Raw genomic sequence first — 18,353 nt, 5'->3', positions numbered from 1 at the left:
GAGAGTTCAATACTTTAAAACCAAAATTTTAATTTGGCATATGTTTCATAAAATAATATTTAAAGAATGAAATATATAAGAGTGTACTTGACCCTTTTATAAATTGTATTATATTAATAAATTTTATATTTATATCGTGCTCGCTACGACATAACATAACCAAACCCTCCGAAAGCTCCCTTTTTGGCTTTTTCCCCCACCAATTTCAGCCTTTCACGTTCACGTTGCTTTATTTATTTACTTTTACTACTGTGAATTCACATTCTTGGATTCTTAGCTTTGGTTTAGAAAAGTAAATCACGGGCTGCAATTTACCTCTCATGGCTTCCCACGTTTGACTTTGATGTTGTACAGCCATTCTTTATTTAATTCTCTAAAATTTTTAGCACGAATCAATCCGCTTTATTGGTTAAATTATTTGTTGTTATCTCTCGAGGTTTTATATTTGAGTATCGTTTTATTGGTAAGAGCGCAAGATTCTTAACCTTGTGGTGGTGGGATCGAGTCTCACGGTCGGCAATTCATAACTCTGACTGCCGGAGGTCTCCCACGGAAACTGTTTTCAACCTGGCGTTGGGACAGTCTACTATCTTACTTCCCCCTTACCCCATTACATAAGAGAATATGGTCAGCTAATTTTATATTTTAAGGATACAAGTATTCATTACCAAATGATTGAGAGTCTTTGAACATATATTACATTATACGCTCCCTAGATCGATAGGAAAAGATTTTTAAAATTTTAAAATATTTTTTTCAATTCTAAACTTAAATCAAGTGTCGTAACTCATTAGTATATTTGAGTAATCATTGTAATCAATAGATGCCACCAATTGGGTATGATTAGAGTACCCCCATTACTTGCTTCAATTTTTGTAAAGGTTGAGCACACACGAAATTACTTTAACGATTAAAATAATAGTTGTTATTCTTAAAATTTTTAGGTTGGAGTATCATCGACTGTAATAAGAGCGATTGAGCACACACGAAATTCCTTTAATGGTTAAAATAATAGTTGTTATTCTTAAAAGTTTCAGGTTAGAGTACCATCGACCGTAACGAGAGCGATTGAGCATTCATTGTCAAATGATTGAGAATATTTAAAATAAATAATATTTTATAATCACATTAGTTTAATAATAATAAAAATATCTCTGTAGAAGTTGAGAAATGAGAGATATGAAAGAATCTTAAAAAGATGCAATCGACGAATCACTATTTTTTTTTATGAATTTTGAACAATCCATTATTTGTTAATGACCGAATTTAAAAAAAAAAACACACACACACAAATCACTACACGTTATTTTATTGGCGATTTTATTAACATGTGTTACTATAAACATATATTAAATCGGGTACCCTAAAATGTCCGATTGATGCAACACATCTTTAAAAATTATATACTATATCGTATGTTTATTTATATGACATTAAAAAAGTGTTATTTTAGTAAATAAATAACATTGATTGTTATATAAATCAACTTATTTCAGTTGTTAAAAGAATCGTTATTGTTTCAAGAGATTATAGGTTCAAGCGTCAACCGTTAAAACAAGGTGAAATACTTGAGAGTAGGTAGAATATATATTATTTTATAATTTTTTTAGCTTAATAAAAGAATAAAATAAAATGTTATTTTGATGTTTATTTGTTTTTAAAAGAAATATATTTGACTCCCGGTAAATAAATTATTGAATTTAATTGAAGTGAAAATTGGAAGTCCATGACAGAATTACCCTCACCTTCCCTACTCCAGTTGTACCTTCCTTGGCATTTCCCCAAATAACTTAGATATATTATTTTTAAATCATATAAAAATGTATTATTTCATAAAATCTTTATCCCCTTTTATATAGTATTTGATTTCTTCCAAATTAGAATCTTGACATTTTTCTCTTCTCCTGCGTGCATCATTCTCTCTCGCCTGTCATGGAATCCATTTTTTAAGTTTGCTTTACTACTCTCTCTCTCTCTATGCATATATATTTATATTCTCTTTCAAAATAACCAACGACTTTCTCTCTCTAGTGTTTGGAAGGTATATTTTCAGAGAAACGGGAGTAACAACACCCCATTCTGATTGTACACTTGCTACAGCTTACTGAGCAAGTTTCTGTACTTATCGGATACGGCAGGGGGGAAACGAAAGGAAATCAGTTTAATTTTGTGGCTTCAACGGCTCTCTGGACCTTTCAGCTGTAATTCATCGTCGATTGAATGTTTCTGGTGAGTTTGAAGCTAGTTTCATGTTTCCTTTTCTATATTTTGGTCGACGGCGGTTTCGCATTTTCCCCCCTGCTTAAACTATTGTGTTGCTTGTATTTAATTTTGTTGGTTAGGGTTTTCCTATTTCGCTCACCGGTTAGGCGTAGTTTATATTTAAAAATTAAGAATGAGGCGAATTGGAAAAAATAGAGAGCAGCCATTGAATTTTTGTTTAGTACAGGTAGGGTTTGCTCTTGATTTTGGCTAGTTTATCTGGTAGGAGAGAGTAGCCATTGAATTTCTGTTTGGTACAATTTGATTCGAAAATTTGTTTGCTGAGTGTATTTTGTATGTGTTTTCATTTATTTACCTTTCGGTATAGGTTGTAAGTTTATGGTTCCGGGTAGAGGCTGAATGATTGCTAGTATGGACTTAAATGCCTTCCCGTTACCTGAAGATGACGATGAAGAGATATACGAAAGACATATAGAACCTTACACCGCACCAGAACATGTAGAATCTGCAGTTGAAATTTCGAGGAGGGTATGTCTCGAATTTTCTCTTTGGCTTTATTTTCTTTCTATTTAAAGGACGCATTTGATTGCTTTTGTTATCTATCATCGATTAGGAATGATTCAGTGGCAGATATTGGCAAAACAATTTGGGGAGCTATTTAAATTTTTTGAAGGGTTTAATTTAAAATTTTCAAAATAAAAAGGGTGGTCTAACTAAAATTTCAAAATTTGAGACAATTGAGAACTTTTAAAAATTTTAGGGGAGTAATTAAGTAAATTGTTCAATAATTTTGAAACTTAATAAGAATGGCCCCATTGCCGTCTGCCGTTGGAGCAATTCCTGCATTTTTTTTAATATTCCTAGTAATTATGATTTAGGCAATTCCTGAATGATATTTTTCTAGGCATTGATCTATCGGTGAGGTAGTGCTGTAGACAAGAGAAATATTTTTGGCTTCATGTGCATGTGACATGTTGAAGTTGTTTGTATTAATATAGTTGATATTCTGGGTATTAGTTTCTTATCGGCATGATGGAAAACTGATAAAAGGCATCGTGGCTTGTAAAGAGATAGCCATCATGCCCTTTTTCTTTTCTCTGAACATGTAAAAAAGCTTCATAATCATTAAGTTTTTAGGTTCTAAAGTTAAAAGGTGACTTGTATAACAATCGCACCATTTTCCTTAAAAGTCTAGTTAAAGAAAATAATGAAGATAAAAAACATAGAAGGTCAAAATTCAATGACCATATCAATAAAAGCCATATAATAGTTGGATTGACTTTATAGTTATGTTTGTAAATGAAAAGGACGTTTAACAAATCATTCGTAAATCATTTGTATATTGTTCGTTTTTTTTTTGATAGAAGTTGGAGGTCTTATTAAAAACTCCCTTCGTATTCGTTCACATACTAAGAAGTATGTTAACGAACATTGGAAGGAAGAAAAGAGTACCTCAAAGTTTATTAATAATAATACCCAATACAAAAGATAACACGGAATATCCTCCTATGGTGATATTCACCATTACAACAAACACCTTAAGCTCATAAAACCTCATCCAAAGTCACAATCGAATCACCTTATTTCTAAATACACCTCCAGCAATAGAATTAAAACAACGCAACAGAACATAATACAAAAGGGACGCAACACCTGCAACCATATAAACTAAATCAAAACACAATTAGAGAGACAAGATCTAATGAGATTCGTCTTCTTCAGGAGTCCAAGAGTTTGGCTTGAATGAAGGCTCTATCTCATGCACCATGATCTTGAAGGAGTTGTCACCAACCTTCAATTCCAACGTCGCATCAATTCTCGCACCAGCCTTTGCGAGGACTTGAATTTTTGCCCGATCAAAGGATGATGGTGACTGACAGCTTTCATCGATTGCTAGTAACTGACCCCAACAATCAGCAATGTTCTTGAAAGTATCTCAATTCCATACGTGAAACGGAACACCCTCGCAAACTAACCATAAACGGCGACACTCCATTACCAAACTCTCTGACCAAGCTTCGACTATGGAGAACCACTCTGCGAGAGTCTTTGATTTATCGTTCTCAACACTTCTCAATGAAGCAGAGTCTTCGAAAATCATTAATACTGCATTACCAGCAGCTCTCATTAAGGAGAAGCCAGTGAGGCCCTTTGCATGCATTTGTCTAGCGAGATGACCGATTTTGATAAATTCTTTGCACCATCCCACTAGACAATTGCTCAACGCCTGAAGTTTTTCTTCATCTATAACGCCTTCAGCTTTATAATGATTCTTCCTCGAATCATCTCCCATCTTGGACTTACGAAAAACACCTATCGAGGACTTTCTCCAATAGGAATGTCGAGGCCTGAATTTAGCGAAAGAAACTCCAATTTTGCTGCCGTCGATATGATAGCCATTCATTTTTGAGATCGCTCTCCTTGCTTCTTCGATTGATGCGAAGCGAATGAAACCAAAGCGAACTCCTTTTGAATTTCTTTTATTTGGAATAAAAGCATCAAGTACCCGACCGTGAGAGCAAAATAAAGATCCAAACCTCTTCCAATGGATCTTCTCTGGTAAATTCTCAATAAATAACGTGTAACATCCAGACTTATCATTACTGCACCCCTTTGTGGTGGACTCCCCGATTCCCTCGTGTACACCATCTACTGCAGACTTTTTAACGCAACACCCAGTTTTAACAGGCACATGAGTACTAGGAGATCCTACAGAAGCTGGATTTGACAATGGCAATACTGGATGAACAGGAAAACGTCCATTGTCAAAAGCATCAGAATCAGAAACTAATCATCTTTTAACAACAAGATTCTTCCTTGCCATCTCAATGTGCAAAAGAGACTTCAACTTAGCATCAAAAACCATTTTCTGAAGGACATCCTTGGCAGCAACCGCAAATTTTGCATTTGAGAAGAGAGCGAAACCCTTAGGCTTTTCTCCCTTGAAGTTCAATTGCGAATCTTCATAACCTGGAAGCCATCTAAGTAGATTATGTAGCTCTCTCTCTTTGATGTCTTCAGGCAGACCCATAATGAAGATAGTACGAACCTCGTCAGGATTAGAAGGGTGAGATGGCGGAGAAGGTGCAGCTGCAGAGGGTGTATGAGCATGGACCGAAGGTCTCTGCTGGAGAGAAGAGTGGATTCCAACACCCGGCATGTGATGAAAGACTGATGAAGTGAAAAACCCAGATACTTGACGAACTAATCTGGACAAAAAAAATTCCCAGAATAAGAGCTCAGAGTTGAATCGGCAGTGTCGGAGGAAATCCACCAATAAATGAGTCTGAAGACTGGGACGGCAGAGGAGAAAAGCAGAAGGTTTGGAGCAGTGAACGTATGTTCTTGCTGAAACTGCTCACTGCAAAACTGCTCACTGCGTCTGTTCTACCGGCGAAGTAAACTGAAGTCTTCGTATCACCCCTGGAAATAAAATTTCCAGAACAAGAGCTCAAAGCTAAATGGGCAGTGTCGGAGGAAATCCACCAATAGATGAGTCTGAAGACTGGGTCGGCAGAGGAGAAAAGCAGAAGGTTTGGAGTAGTGAGAGTCTGTTCTTGCTGAAACTGCTCACTAAAAAATCATGGAGAGATGCAACTATTCTCGACACTAAGAAAATGGGTTATGGTCGCAGAAAGGCTCTGAGTACGGAGGAGATGCGATGTCCGGTGTATGTTCAACGGATGGAGACGAAAACGGCCGTGAGCGGCGTTTAGATCTACAACGAATAAGAGTCTTAATCGGAAAACCAAACCCAGAATAGGAAACACCTTGTGCTGGCGATCTTCCCAGGAAAAAACGGCTTCAAAACGGTGGTCGGCGGATGACGGCTGACGGCGGCGGCGGCGGGTGGCGGACGAAGGCGGCGGACGACTGGTGGTTGTCGGTGGAGAGACGCCTAGGCTCGTGGAAATTAGAATTTTGAATTTTGAAAATGCCTAGGTTAGAGAGAAGCTGGAGCTTCTCTCACTAAAACACGTATTATATTGTTCGTTTATTAAACTATATAAACGAATGTGTTTGTTTATTAAACAAATGAGTTCAAACTATTCGTAAATCATTTGTATATTGCTCGTTCATTTATTTAAATTTAATATTTTCCAATGAAAGATATTTAAAAATATTTTTATTTTTTATTTATGATATAATTTTTAATATTTATGTTTGATTAATCTAAAAATTAGAAATATGTTCATTTATATTTTTATTATTATTATTCAATAATAGATTTTTAGTTGTTCATGAACATTTTCATTTATATGTTCTTGAACATTTTCAGCTATATGTTTGTTTAATGCTCAATTATATGTTCATGAACATGGTCGTCTATTGTTCACAAACATGAACACATAATTTTTAAATAAATGGACATGAACACAATTCTAAAATTCTTAATGATATGAATGTGAACAAGCTTAAAATTAAACGGGCAAAGATAAACAAAGATTTGTTCATTAAAGCTCGATTCATCTACGGCAATGAGATGAGCCAACAATGTGTTGTTTCAAAATACAAACGGTTGGAAATAGTGTCTTTGGAATGCATCTAATGTCATTTTCAATTATGCTTATCGTCTTGGTGGTGATTATGGTAAATATTACTCAGACAACAACTACAATGCTTGTCTTTGGAATTTATACAAGCACATTTGACCATTAGAGCAGCAATGACCTCGGGGTATCTGCTACCCTTTCAAAGTTTATTCACGTAGCATTTCCAAAGTTAACGTGCGATCTCTTTTCTAAGTTGTTTTACAGAGAGGAATATACAAACTGTTTTTCATATAATTGAACTAGGGCTGTAAGTGAATCGAGCTTGAAGGAACAAATTATCGTTCATGTACATTTGTTTATTTTTATGATTGTCATGTTCGTTGAGAATTTCAAAATTTTTGTTCATGTTCGTTCATTTAATGTTTATGAACATGTTCATTTAGGGTTCACAAGCATGTTCGTTTAGCATGTTCATAAACACTAAATGAAAATTTTCATAAACATTGAACTGATATTTTAATGAATACGTTCATAAACATATAATTTAATATGTTTTTGAACAATTAAAAATTTGCTCATAATAATAAACAAACAGTAAATGATATATATTTATTATTTTTTATGTTAAATGATCAAACACGAATATTAATAATTAAATAAAAATAAACATAAATATTTTTAAGTATCTTTTATATTGAAAGTATCAACTTTAAATAAACGAACTAATAAATGAGCTTGTTTGTGATCATAAACGAACTATACACACCTTTGGTCAACTCGATCGTTTAATAAATGAACATAAATTATTTGTTCATACTTATTTATTTAGCTTAATAAAAGTACAATATTTGAACGGTGCACGAGTAGTTCGTTGAACAGTTTGTTTGTTTACAGCCCTAAAATGAACTGATACAGCCAACCCAACTGTTTCATATGCCTTTGAGTGATATAGTCATTGGATTTTGAGCTTCTCTGTTTTTTGTCTTTATTGCTTTCTATCTTTACCTTCCCTATTGAGGAATGTGATTGGAATGTTTCCTCTTGTACAAGGCAGTTGTTTAGCTCTTCTTATGTTTAGAAGTGCAAGAGTTACAAACAATATTTTCTCTGCATTTATGAGAAATTAATGAGTTCATATAATTTAACATGCACATTTATTCCTTTTTATTTTTTCATCTTACTCTTCCCCTATATGTTTTCTAAGTTGAGCACATCATGCTGCGATGTATTTTTTATTCTCTAATAATTATTTCTGTGCATCATTATTCATTCATGCATGATAATGGAATTTACTTTCTATTAGGAGCGTGAGGAAAGACGGAAGAAGTTGAAAAAAGATGGACCAGATGACCGGCCAGTGCATGTTTCTCGGCCTGAAATACTTGATCACTTTTATCAAAATAGGAATTCCAAGATTTATGATAAAAGTAGGCTCCCTCCTGGTAAGATCCTTGGCATTGCACACTAATTGCTCAATTTTTTGGTGTTATTCTCAATGTTGATAACTTTGCTGTTCCATAACTTCCTTTTCCCAAATACTGTAGTGTTTTTTGATTGTATTAGTTATTCATCTGTATATTTTTCTTATAATAATAATTATAGTTATAATAACTGCTGTTTGTAATGGTTTTGTGTCAGAAAATTACTGAAATGGTATCTAAATGTCAATGATCAACATAACTGTATGATTGCTTCAGGCTTTCAGAAACATAAAATCTGAAAAGACAGATTTAAATTTTACTTGTTTCATTTTTGTGCTCAAGATGACTATCTGAATTTATTTGAAATTTCAAATTCATGTTGTTGGTTAAGTCACTGTATTTTTTTTTTTGCGCTTTTCAAAACTTTTTGCAGGTTGGTTGGGTTGTCCTTCGATTGGTCAGGAAATTGGCTGCATTATTCCTTCTAAGACTCCACTTGGTGAATCCTATAATGACTGTATTCCACCTGGTAAAAGATACTCTTTTAAACAAGTGATTCATCAGCAAAGAGTTTTAGGAAGAAAGGTATATAAAAAGTGTTGTATTTCTTTTCTCATTTCAGTGTTAACATCTTGTTGATTTTTCCCATTTAATGCAAAGCAGATCTCTTGTATCATTGTCTCAACCATGTAAACAGCATGTCAAAATCCTTGTGGAATGTTCTAGAAATCCTCAAATACACTTGGTCATATTAACTATGAATTGAAAAATGAATTTAGGGACTAATTTATACATGTAAGGTAATGGTCATGGTTATAACTTATACTATTCGAGATTTTACTAAGTGTTTGTTCTAAGGGCTTGAACAAATGCGCTTCTGCATGTCAGACAAACAAGTTGGATATCAGTTTCTGATAGATTAGATATTTGAAGTAAGATTTTTAATTGGAGAATAACTTTTACATTACATGTGATGTTCTGATTTCAGCTTGGTTTGGTCATTGATTTGACAAACACATCTCGTTACTATCAAACTACAGACCTGAAGAAAGAAGGCATTAAGCATGTAAAGGTGAGCATATGGTTATAGTTGAATGTTTTTCTTATCATTGGAAGCTTTGGTTTTAACTTTTCGGTTTTTGTTCTAGATTCAATGCAAGGGAAGAGATGCTGTACCTGATAACATGTCTGTAAATACTTTTTTTTATGAGGTAGATATCCCTTTATAATTGTCTATCATTGCCAGAATCTACTAGAATATCTGCCTTTATCTCTTCTTCAAATGTGATTCCTGTAATAGATTCAGTCCCAACTCCCATGCTGCATTTATCACATGCTCACTGGCATGGCTGGTATTATATGTTTCCTTATAATCTTGGCAAAACCAAAATAGTACTATGTGTAATCTCAAACATAAATTAGACATTATCCCACAATCAGTACTGTCTCCTTCGTCATATTCATCTAATTCTAGTACATTTACCGATCTACGGAGTGATGCTCATTACGGAACTCTTGAATTAATTGTTTTTTTAAATTTATTGCAACCATTATGAAAATTTTCATGTAATTTGTTTATCAGGTGTCACAATTCCTACTACGTCAGAAATCAAAGAAATATATCCTTGTCCATTGCACACATGGGCATAATCGCACTGGATACATGATTGTTCACTATCTCATGCGGTCACAATCAATGTCTGTTTCTCAGGTCAGATGTTGTTATGTTTTATCTTTTTCAATATCATTTAGATATTCATATTGGAGTAATATCTTCGTTTTGCCTTTTGTGCAGGCAATAAAAATATTTTCTGAGGCACGTCCTCCTGGAATTTACAAACCTGACTACATTGATGCCTTGTATGCATTTTATCATGAAAAAAGGCCTAAAATGGTTGAATGCCCTCCAACTCCTGAATGGAAGAGGTCTTATGATCTTGATCTCAATGGTGAAGCAGTCCCAGATGACGATGATGATGATGGGAGTCCAACTGCATTACCTGTACGGAATACTTGCAGTATTGTTTTTTCTGTTGTAAATTGTAATACGGGGAATAAAAATGGAATCTGGCATTAATAAAAGCATTTTAGTAACCATTAATTCTCTTCCATATGGAAAGGTAAGTTTTTTACTTTTTTAGCTGAAAACAATCTAACTTTATGAAAAATATCACGCATGGGGTTATTCTATTGTGTGTTATAAAGATTTTACTCGTATAAAGTTTAGCTTTAGTGTTAAGATATTGCTAATTGATACTAATATAAACTTGTTTATGTTTCTTCTAGTTTCTATATGATGTTTCAGTTTTGCTCAAATATCTGTTTAGATTTCACCTTCAATAAGCATTTGTCATTTCAGGAGAATCATGAAACAGATGTTGTGTTGACAAATGATGACATTTTGGGAGATGAAATACCTCAGGACCAGTTGACCTCACTTCGATTATTCTGCTACCATACATTGAAGTTAAATGTAGGGGTATGACTTTGAAAGTCACTTCTTTTTCCTTTGATGTTTAGCTACTTATTCCATTTTCTAGGCTATGGGTCTCGAAGATAGCAAATTTTCATAAAATTTGTGACATTATGTCGTAGCTTTTCTATCCATATTTTATTTCTCAGTTGCTTCTTTTCTTTATCTGTGATAATTTTGTAGAGGGCAATTAAATGATTAGAGGGCTTTGATTGTGTGGGAATGACTGTTGTAATGATAATATTTGAAAAATTACGGAAACATTTTCCCTTAATGATAACATTATGACGACTTATTTTCATAAAACCAGAATTTTTTAAAAGTTTGAGTACTTTTTTGTATTCAAAGTTAGTTCTTACTTTGTGTACTACTTACACAGTTTTGGTTTAATATGAGCTCTGGCATGGCCATTTCTTGAAACCAGGTTAGAGGAAACACGCAATTTCCAGGATCACATCCAGTTTCACTCAACAGGTCCTTAAAATGTTTGGTTTTATTCTATTTTCTTGGTTGAAGTGCTTATATGTCTTTTCCATATTTTAACTTATATGCTTGTTCTGATTGTTCATTTTTTGACATGGGTGATTTCTCTCTTGGAACTCTGATCGGTCTTTTAAGTTAATTTTTTAACATGCAGGGATTTTCCTTGTTAAATTTGTAAACAATAAGTGTTATGAAACATACGTATTTAAAACTTAGTTCAGGAATTTGGTTGCCACTGTGTTGGATAGGTTTGATGCAAAGGATATATTTTGAGAATATGCTTTCGTTTTCCTAAGGTCTTATGCTGATACATTGATTCTCTTTCTCCATTTTTTTCTTGGGATTAGCTTGGTCCATCATTGTGATAATTAAAGCATTTATATCCTCTATTTAAATAAAAATAAATAGTGAATAAAGATAAGGTAAAGGTGGCATTGATTCGGAAAAGGTCCTGAAGCTTGCGTGAAGAACATACCATTGTAGAGAGTAGTTATCTCTTTCTTTTTCTTTTACTTTTGATCTTTCTATTTTTATTTGCCGAATCTTTATATGAAACTGAGTTCTGTATTTTGTTCTTGCAGGGACAATTTACAACTTCTAAGGCAACGGTATTATTATGCCACTTGGAAAGCAGATGGAACACGATATATGATGTTGATAACTGTCGATGGATGTTACTTGATTGATAGGAGCTTTAATTTTCGAAGGGTTCAGATGAGGTTTCCATGCAGACAACCAGCTGAAGTATGCATTTGCATATCATCTTTTCTAAGGAAAACTTTTGGAATCTAGTGTATCATGTGTCTTATTAATTTGGCATAACTTTTTCATTTGTAAGGGTATAGGGGAAGGAACTCATCGTTTCACATTGCTCGATGGGGAAATGGTAATTGATACCCTACCAGACTCTCAAAAGCAAGAGAGAAGATATCTCATCTATGATATGATGGCATTTAACCATACATCTATCATTGAGGTTGGTCATGCTTATTAATTGAAAGTTTTTTTTCTTATATGTTGTCCTCTCTGGTGTTATCTGAACCTGATAGTAGGTATCTTTCGAAACAGTTATCCTAACATATACTAAACTGTTGGCTCTTGGAGACTATTTTCTTTTTTTGATAAGATTGGAGACTATTTTCAGAATCATCTTATCTCCACTTTCTCTTGTGAAAAAGAAAATACATGACACTCATCTAGTAATCCTATCGATCGAAACTGCTGCAGCGGCCATTCTGTGAACGATGGAAAATGCTGGAGAAAGAAGTGATTGAGCCTCGTAATTATGAACGCCATAACATCTACCAAAGCAGGAATCCTTGTTACCGATATGACCTTGAACCTTTCAGGGTATGTATTGAAGAGCATCTGTGATTGTTATATTGATCTACCTCGTACCTTTGTGTAATGGGCTTTAAGGTTTTGCTTAACCTGTTATCAGGTGCGGAGGAAGGATTTCTGGCTGCTCTCGACTGTAAATAAGGTTTTGAAGGAATTTATCCCCAAGCTCTCTCATGAGGCAGATGGCCTCATTTTTCAGGTTGCTTGAAGAGGATTATTGGATTATGAATCTCACTTTTTTCAAACTTGTTTATTTTCAACATCTCCTTTTGAATTTAAATGATCTTTCTATCTGTTATTTTGTAGCTCACCATCTATAATCGTCCAATATAATCCTGCCAATTCATGCATCTTTACATTTAACTTTGTCGTTTCACAGGCATGCTCTCTGAGGAAAGACTGTTCTTCTTTGAGGCGCAAGTGGTTCCTGATATTTTCTTTTTAATTTATTTTTCAGGGCTGGGATGATCCTTATGTACCTCGCACTCATGAAGGTCTTCTCAAGTGGAAATATGCTTCGATGAACTCGGTCGACTTTCTATTTGAGGTTGCCTTTCTCATTTCTCATTTCTTTGGTTTTTGTTGTCAAATTGGCTCTTTTTGGCTTAAAAAATGTATTAATATCCATCCTTAAACCAAAAGCTTGTGTTTTGGCAGATCGATAGCGACGATCATGAACAACTTTTTCTATTTGAACGTGGGAAAAAGAAGTTGATGGAGGAAAATAAAGTGGAATTCAGAGGTTGCTATGATTGTGTGTATTTCCTTTCATCTGTTTTATCCAAGATCCGTAGTATTTTATTTTTTGATTCAATTTCTTGAATCACTTGCAGATGCTTCAGATCCCCTTTCTTCATTCTCCGGGAAGATTATCGAGTGTGGTTGGGATCCTGATGAGCATGTGTGGGTCTATATGCGGATCAGGACGGATAAGTCGACTCCCAATGATCTCAATACTTTCAACAAGGTCTCTCTCATTTGCCAATTTGACAAATAGTAATTTTTTTCCATAGCCAACCGCATAGATTAAAAGCTGTTTTGCTTATGGAAGAACAGGTTATGCGAAGTATACAGGATAACATCACGGAGGAAATCTTATTAAACGAGATTAACGAGATCATTCGGTTGCCCATGTATGCCGATAGAATAAGGATGGACAGCATGGCACGTATGCATTCAAATGCAGCACGACGCAGGTGATCAATAGCATTCTGACTGGTGTGCAGTTGATTCGATCGAGGTATCGGACGCTCAGGCGTGCAGGTGACCAAGTTTCTTTCGGTTGCAACTTAGAGTTGGGTGCATGCCCGGTCTGTCGAACGCATCGTGTAATTAGCCGTCTCTCGTTTTTTTAAACGTTAGTGTTGTAGTGTGTGTTCTCTGCCGGTGAGTTTGTATGATCCGGGGTGGTAGGTTAGTCGAATAGTTCGGCCGCATTCATGGCCGAAACTACTTTCTTGTAGTTGTTCAGATCAGGAGGATTAGAATTAGGTTAACCGATGTATATTAGTGTATCCGTTTCTTTAGTTTCTCTCATGCACTGATGATCTCCGATTTATTTTACAAGTAACCATTTCCCGTGTTCAGGCTTCTGCATTTGTAGTTGTCGCAACCGTCTTTCGGTTGGATCCCGGAATTGGGTTTCGACTTGAAAAATGTGGATTGGGAGTCGCCACCGATCATTTACTTTACGAAAAGTGGGTTGATCGGATATCTTATTTCTTATCTGATCTGCGTCTTACCAGTGATATGTCGGATCCGGGAGTCGATTACGGTCAAGGAAGGATTAGCACCTTTGAACCGCCCTTTCGGTACTATGTAATTTCCAGTTGTCTTTAATTAAGAATGTTGAAAGTTTAAATTGAAAGGTAAAATAAAGATCCAAAACTTACATTTGATTGATTGAAAATGTATCCTTAAGAAAGTAAAAAAGTCATGTTAGATAAAATGATAATAAATTAATTAATTAAATTAAAATAAAAAGAAAACAAATTAAGTAAAATGATAAAATGAAGAAAGCAAATATAAAATAGTAAGTAAAAAAATAAATAATAAAATATATATAAAAAAGAAAAAGAAAAAAGAAAGAAATAAAACAAATAAACAAAATAATAATAACAAAGTACAAATAATATATATATATAATAAATAAAAAAGTAAATATATATAAATTAATAAATTAAATGACGAAAAGAACATATACACATATAATGGTAAAAAAAATCAAATAAAGATAATTACAATATATATATATATATATATATAGTAACAATAATAATAATTATAATAAGTAGTTAAAAAATACAATCACACCGAAAAGGGAAGAAAAAAAAGTAATGTTTGGTGAAGTATAATTGACAGGAAGAAAAAATGATGAGGGGTAGGGACAAAGTAGGTAGATATAATTAACTTGTGTAGAATATATATATATATGATAATAGTAAAATGTATATATAACAACAATATCAATAAAAAAATAAAATAAATATAATATAATGATAATAAAAAATATAGAAAATTAATAGAAAAATATATGTATAATATTATAAAATATAGCACTTAAAATAAAAAAATCAAATATTTATTAATAATATGTATAAAAACTAAAATATTTAAAAAGAACATACGCATATATATATATATATAACAAAATAAATAATATAAAAATAATACAAGTAATAATACAAAAATAATAAAAAGAAAGAGAAAGTAAAAAAATATAATAATAAAATATAAAAATATACATATATAATATAAATAAGTAGAATAAAAAGAAAATATAATAGTAAAAATAATAATAAATATAATAGTAACAATAAAAATGCAAAGAAAATAAATATATATATATGGGTAATAACGTATATAAATAGAGAAAAATTAAAAAAGTGATAAATTAAAATAAAATTAGCAAGTATATATATATAAAAAAACTAATTAAGGGATTAAAATGAAAGGAATGTAAATTAAGTGGGTAAATGTCAAAGAACATCGAAGATTAAAACCGGCAAAAATAAAAAAGTTTTCATTTTTTGATAGATTTTCGTACTCTCATTCCAAAAATGTAATTTGTTTTTGCGAAATAGCCTCTAGGGAGCGTAGATCTGAAATCAAAGTTTCGAAAAAACTCTCTCTGGGTCATCGGCTAAAAAATTTGTCTTTGGGGTTCTTCAAAAAAAACACGATTAACAACGCATGCAAGTGAAGAGTAAAGAGAAACAAACGAATGATAAAAAAAGCTTTCACCTTTATTACTTCGAATCGTTTACAATAGTTTTGCCTTTGTATTTTCCGTGTTTTCCTCTGTATTTTGTCTGTAAATCGTGTCTTACAATAGTGAGTTACAATGAATATTTATAGTGCTTGTGGATCCTATCTTTAGGAGTTTAAATCATAGTAGAACTCTATCATATTTTTAGAAGTTTAAATCCTAGCAAAATTATATCCTATTTTTAGGAGTTTGAATCATAGTAGGACAAAAAGGTGTGTTGACAGCTGCCCCTCTTTGCCCATAGTCGTTTAACGGGGATAGGGCAAAGATTAAAAGACACACTTTTCGTTCGGTGGAGTTGAAAATTGACTCTGATGTTTCAATAACTCCCTGTCGAATTGAGTTACGGATGACTCCTCCGTCGTGAAGCCGAGTTCATCTTGAAATGATATGAAATTGAAGCCGTAGTTCGGAATTTGAATCAGCACGTGGCTTCTTGTTTCCCTTTGGTCTTCTTCTCGGTTTAAAGACCTTGGATCGGAATCAAACTCATAAATCTTCATTGACAGATAGCTTTTGCTTGAAAATGGTTGCTTGTCACTAAAGCACGGTTAACCCAGGTTCTCTTCTCAACTTGAAAACCTCGACTGCAACCGGAAAGTAGTGCGATTGATGTGTCATCGAGCTGAATGAAATCGAACTCGACAATTTTGATGGCAGATAACCCTTCTAGCCTTGGGTTATGCTGTAAATGATGTGCCTTGGAGCTGAGCGTAGTCGAACTCGAAGGTCTTTGTTGACAGATACTCCTTCTTTGAGTTGGATATCCTTCGTCGTGAAGTTGAAATCCAATCTAAAGATGGATGATGCTTGTGTGCACGATTCCCTTCGTCGTGAAGTTGAAACCGCGGGTGGCCCCTTCGTCGTGAAGTTGAACCTGAAATTAGATATCCTTCGTCGTGAAGTTGAAATCCAAGTAAGTAGCATTGTTCTGAGTCCAATATCATCCGTCATGAAGTTGAAATTGGCTCTGGAACCGGGAAATTGTTTGTTGACAACCAGTCGTCCCTTCGTTGTGAAGTTGAACTTGTGCTGTCTCGAGTCCAATATCCTTCGCTGTGAAGTTGAAATTGACTCTGAATGAAATTTTGTTGACAATCAGCCGCCTCTTCGTCGTGAAGTTGAGCTTGTGTTGACTTGGGTTCAAGATCCTTCGCTGAGAAGTTGAAATTGGCTCTGAAATTGGGAAGTTGTTTATTGACAACCAGTGGTCTCTTCGTCGTGAAGTTGAACTTGCGTTGTCTTGAGTCAAATATCCTAGGCTGTGAAGTTGAAAATGGCTCTGAAATTGGGAAATTGTTTATTGACAACCAGCGGTCCCTTCGTCGTGAAGTTGAACTTGCATTGTCTGGAGTCCAATATCCTTCGTTGTGAAGTTGAAATTGGCTCTAAAATTGAGAAGTTATTTGTTAACAACCAGCGGTCCCTTCATCGTGAAGTTGAACTTGCGTTGTCTGGAGTCCAATATCCTTCGCTGTGAAGTTGAAATTGGCTCTGAAATTGGGAAGTTGTTTATTGACAACCAGCGGTCCTTTCGTCGTGAAGTTGAACTTGCGTTGTTTGGAGTCCAATATCCTTCGTTGTAAAGTTGAAATTGGCTCTGAAATTGAGAAGTTGTTTGTTGACAACCAGCGGTCCCTTCGTCGTGAAGTTGAACTTGCGTTGTCTGGAGTCCAATATCATTCGTTGTGAAGTTGAAATTGGCTCTGAAATTGAGAAGTTGTTTGTTGACAATCAGCGGTCCCTTCGTTGTGAAGTTGAACTTGTGTTGTCTGGAGTCCAATATCCTTCGCTGTGAAGTTGAAATTGGCTATGAAATTGGGAAGTTGTTTATTGACAACCAGCGGTCCCTTCGTCGTGAAGTTGAACTTGCGTTGTCTGGAGTCCAATATCCTTCGTTGTGAAGTTGAAATTGACTCTGAAATTGAGAAGTTGTTTGTTGACAACCAGCGGTCCCTTCGTCGTGAAGTTGAACTTGCGTTGTCTGGAGTCCAATATCCTTCGCTGTGAAGTTAAAATTGGCTCTGAAATTGGAAAGTTGTTTATTGACAACCAGCGGTCCCTTCGTCGTGAAGTTGAACTTGTGTTGTCTGGAGTCCAATATCCTTCGTTGTGAAGTTGAAATTAGATCTGAAATTGGGAAATTGTTTATTGACAATCAGCGGTCCCTTCGTCGTGAAGTTGAACTTGTGTTGTCTGGAGTCCAATATCATTCGCAGTGAAGTTGAAATTAGCTCCGAAATTGGAAAATTGTTGTTGACAACCAGCCGTCCCTTCGTTGTGAAGTTGAACTTGTGTTGTCTTGAGTGGTACGATATCCTCCGTCGTGGATTTGAAATCGTGGATAATTGGCTTCGAGCTAGATATCCTTCGTTGTGAAGTTGAAATCTACTCTCGAGCAAATTGTGAGTTCGAGAGAAACTTTCAATCTGTCGAGTTGGTCGAAGTGTAGCTTCTTGCTGCTGAGTTAAGCAACCAACATGAATCTTTAAAGGTGATTTTGAATCGAGCATCCTTCGTCTTGAAGTCGAAACTTGACTCTAAAAGCTGCAAAAAATTATGTATGTGGAAAATGATAAATATGATGCTCTAAAATGTATGCATAAGATGCATATAACATGAATTTGTTATATTTTATCTCCTAAAAAAGG

At 34.4% G+C, this 18,353-nt stretch overlaps 1 protein-coding gene across 1 annotated transcript; it reads left to right on the top strand.

Moving 5' to 3' along the window:
- The first annotated feature begins 1,914 nt into the window (after positions 1-1,914).
- On the top strand, positions 1,915-14,016 carry LOC120137378 (mRNA-capping enzyme-like). The gene is made up of 18 exons (XM_039153139.1): positions 1,915-2,229; positions 2,591-2,751; positions 8,020-8,158; positions 8,571-8,722; positions 9,126-9,209; positions 9,286-9,348; positions 9,720-9,848; positions 9,933-10,139; positions 10,497-10,616; positions 11,035-11,084; positions 11,675-11,837; positions 11,932-12,069; positions 12,321-12,443; positions 12,535-12,633; positions 12,892-12,981; positions 13,092-13,176; positions 13,268-13,401; positions 13,491-14,016. The coding sequence occupies exons 2-18, from the start codon at positions 2,623-2,625 to the stop codon at positions 13,632-13,634; spliced, it is 2,049 nt and encodes a 682-aa protein (XP_039009070.1). The 5' UTR covers positions 1,915-2,229; positions 2,591-2,622; the 3' UTR covers positions 13,635-14,016.
- Positions 14,017-18,353: the final 4,337 nt, after the last annotated feature.

Source organism: Hibiscus syriacus, unplaced genomic scaffold (assembly GCF_006381635.1).
Source record: "Hibiscus syriacus cultivar Baekdansim isolate YM2019G1 unplaced genomic scaffold, ASM638163v2 tig00110656_pilon, whole genome shotgun sequence".
Lineage (NCBI taxonomy): Eukaryota > Viridiplantae > Streptophyta > Magnoliopsida > Malvales > Malvaceae > Hibiscus > Hibiscus syriacus.
This window is presented reverse-complemented; position numbering and strand designations above follow the sequence as displayed.

What these genes read in the sequence shown, in the direction of transcription:
- LOC120137378 (XM_039153139.1), top strand. Translation starts at nt 2,623, where the DNA reads ATGATTGCTAGTATGGACTTAAATGCCTTCCCGTTACCTGAAGATGAC. An exon ending in CGGTCGACTTTCTATTTGAG is followed by an intron (nt 12,982 to 13,091) that starts GTTGCCTTTCTC and finishes GTGTTTTGGCAG; the next exon opens with ATCGATAGCGACGATCATGA. An exon ending in AAATAAAGTGGAATTCAGAG is followed by an intron (nt 13,177 to 13,267) that starts GTTGCTATGATT and finishes AATCACTTGCAG; the next exon opens with ATGCTTCAGATCCCCTTTCT.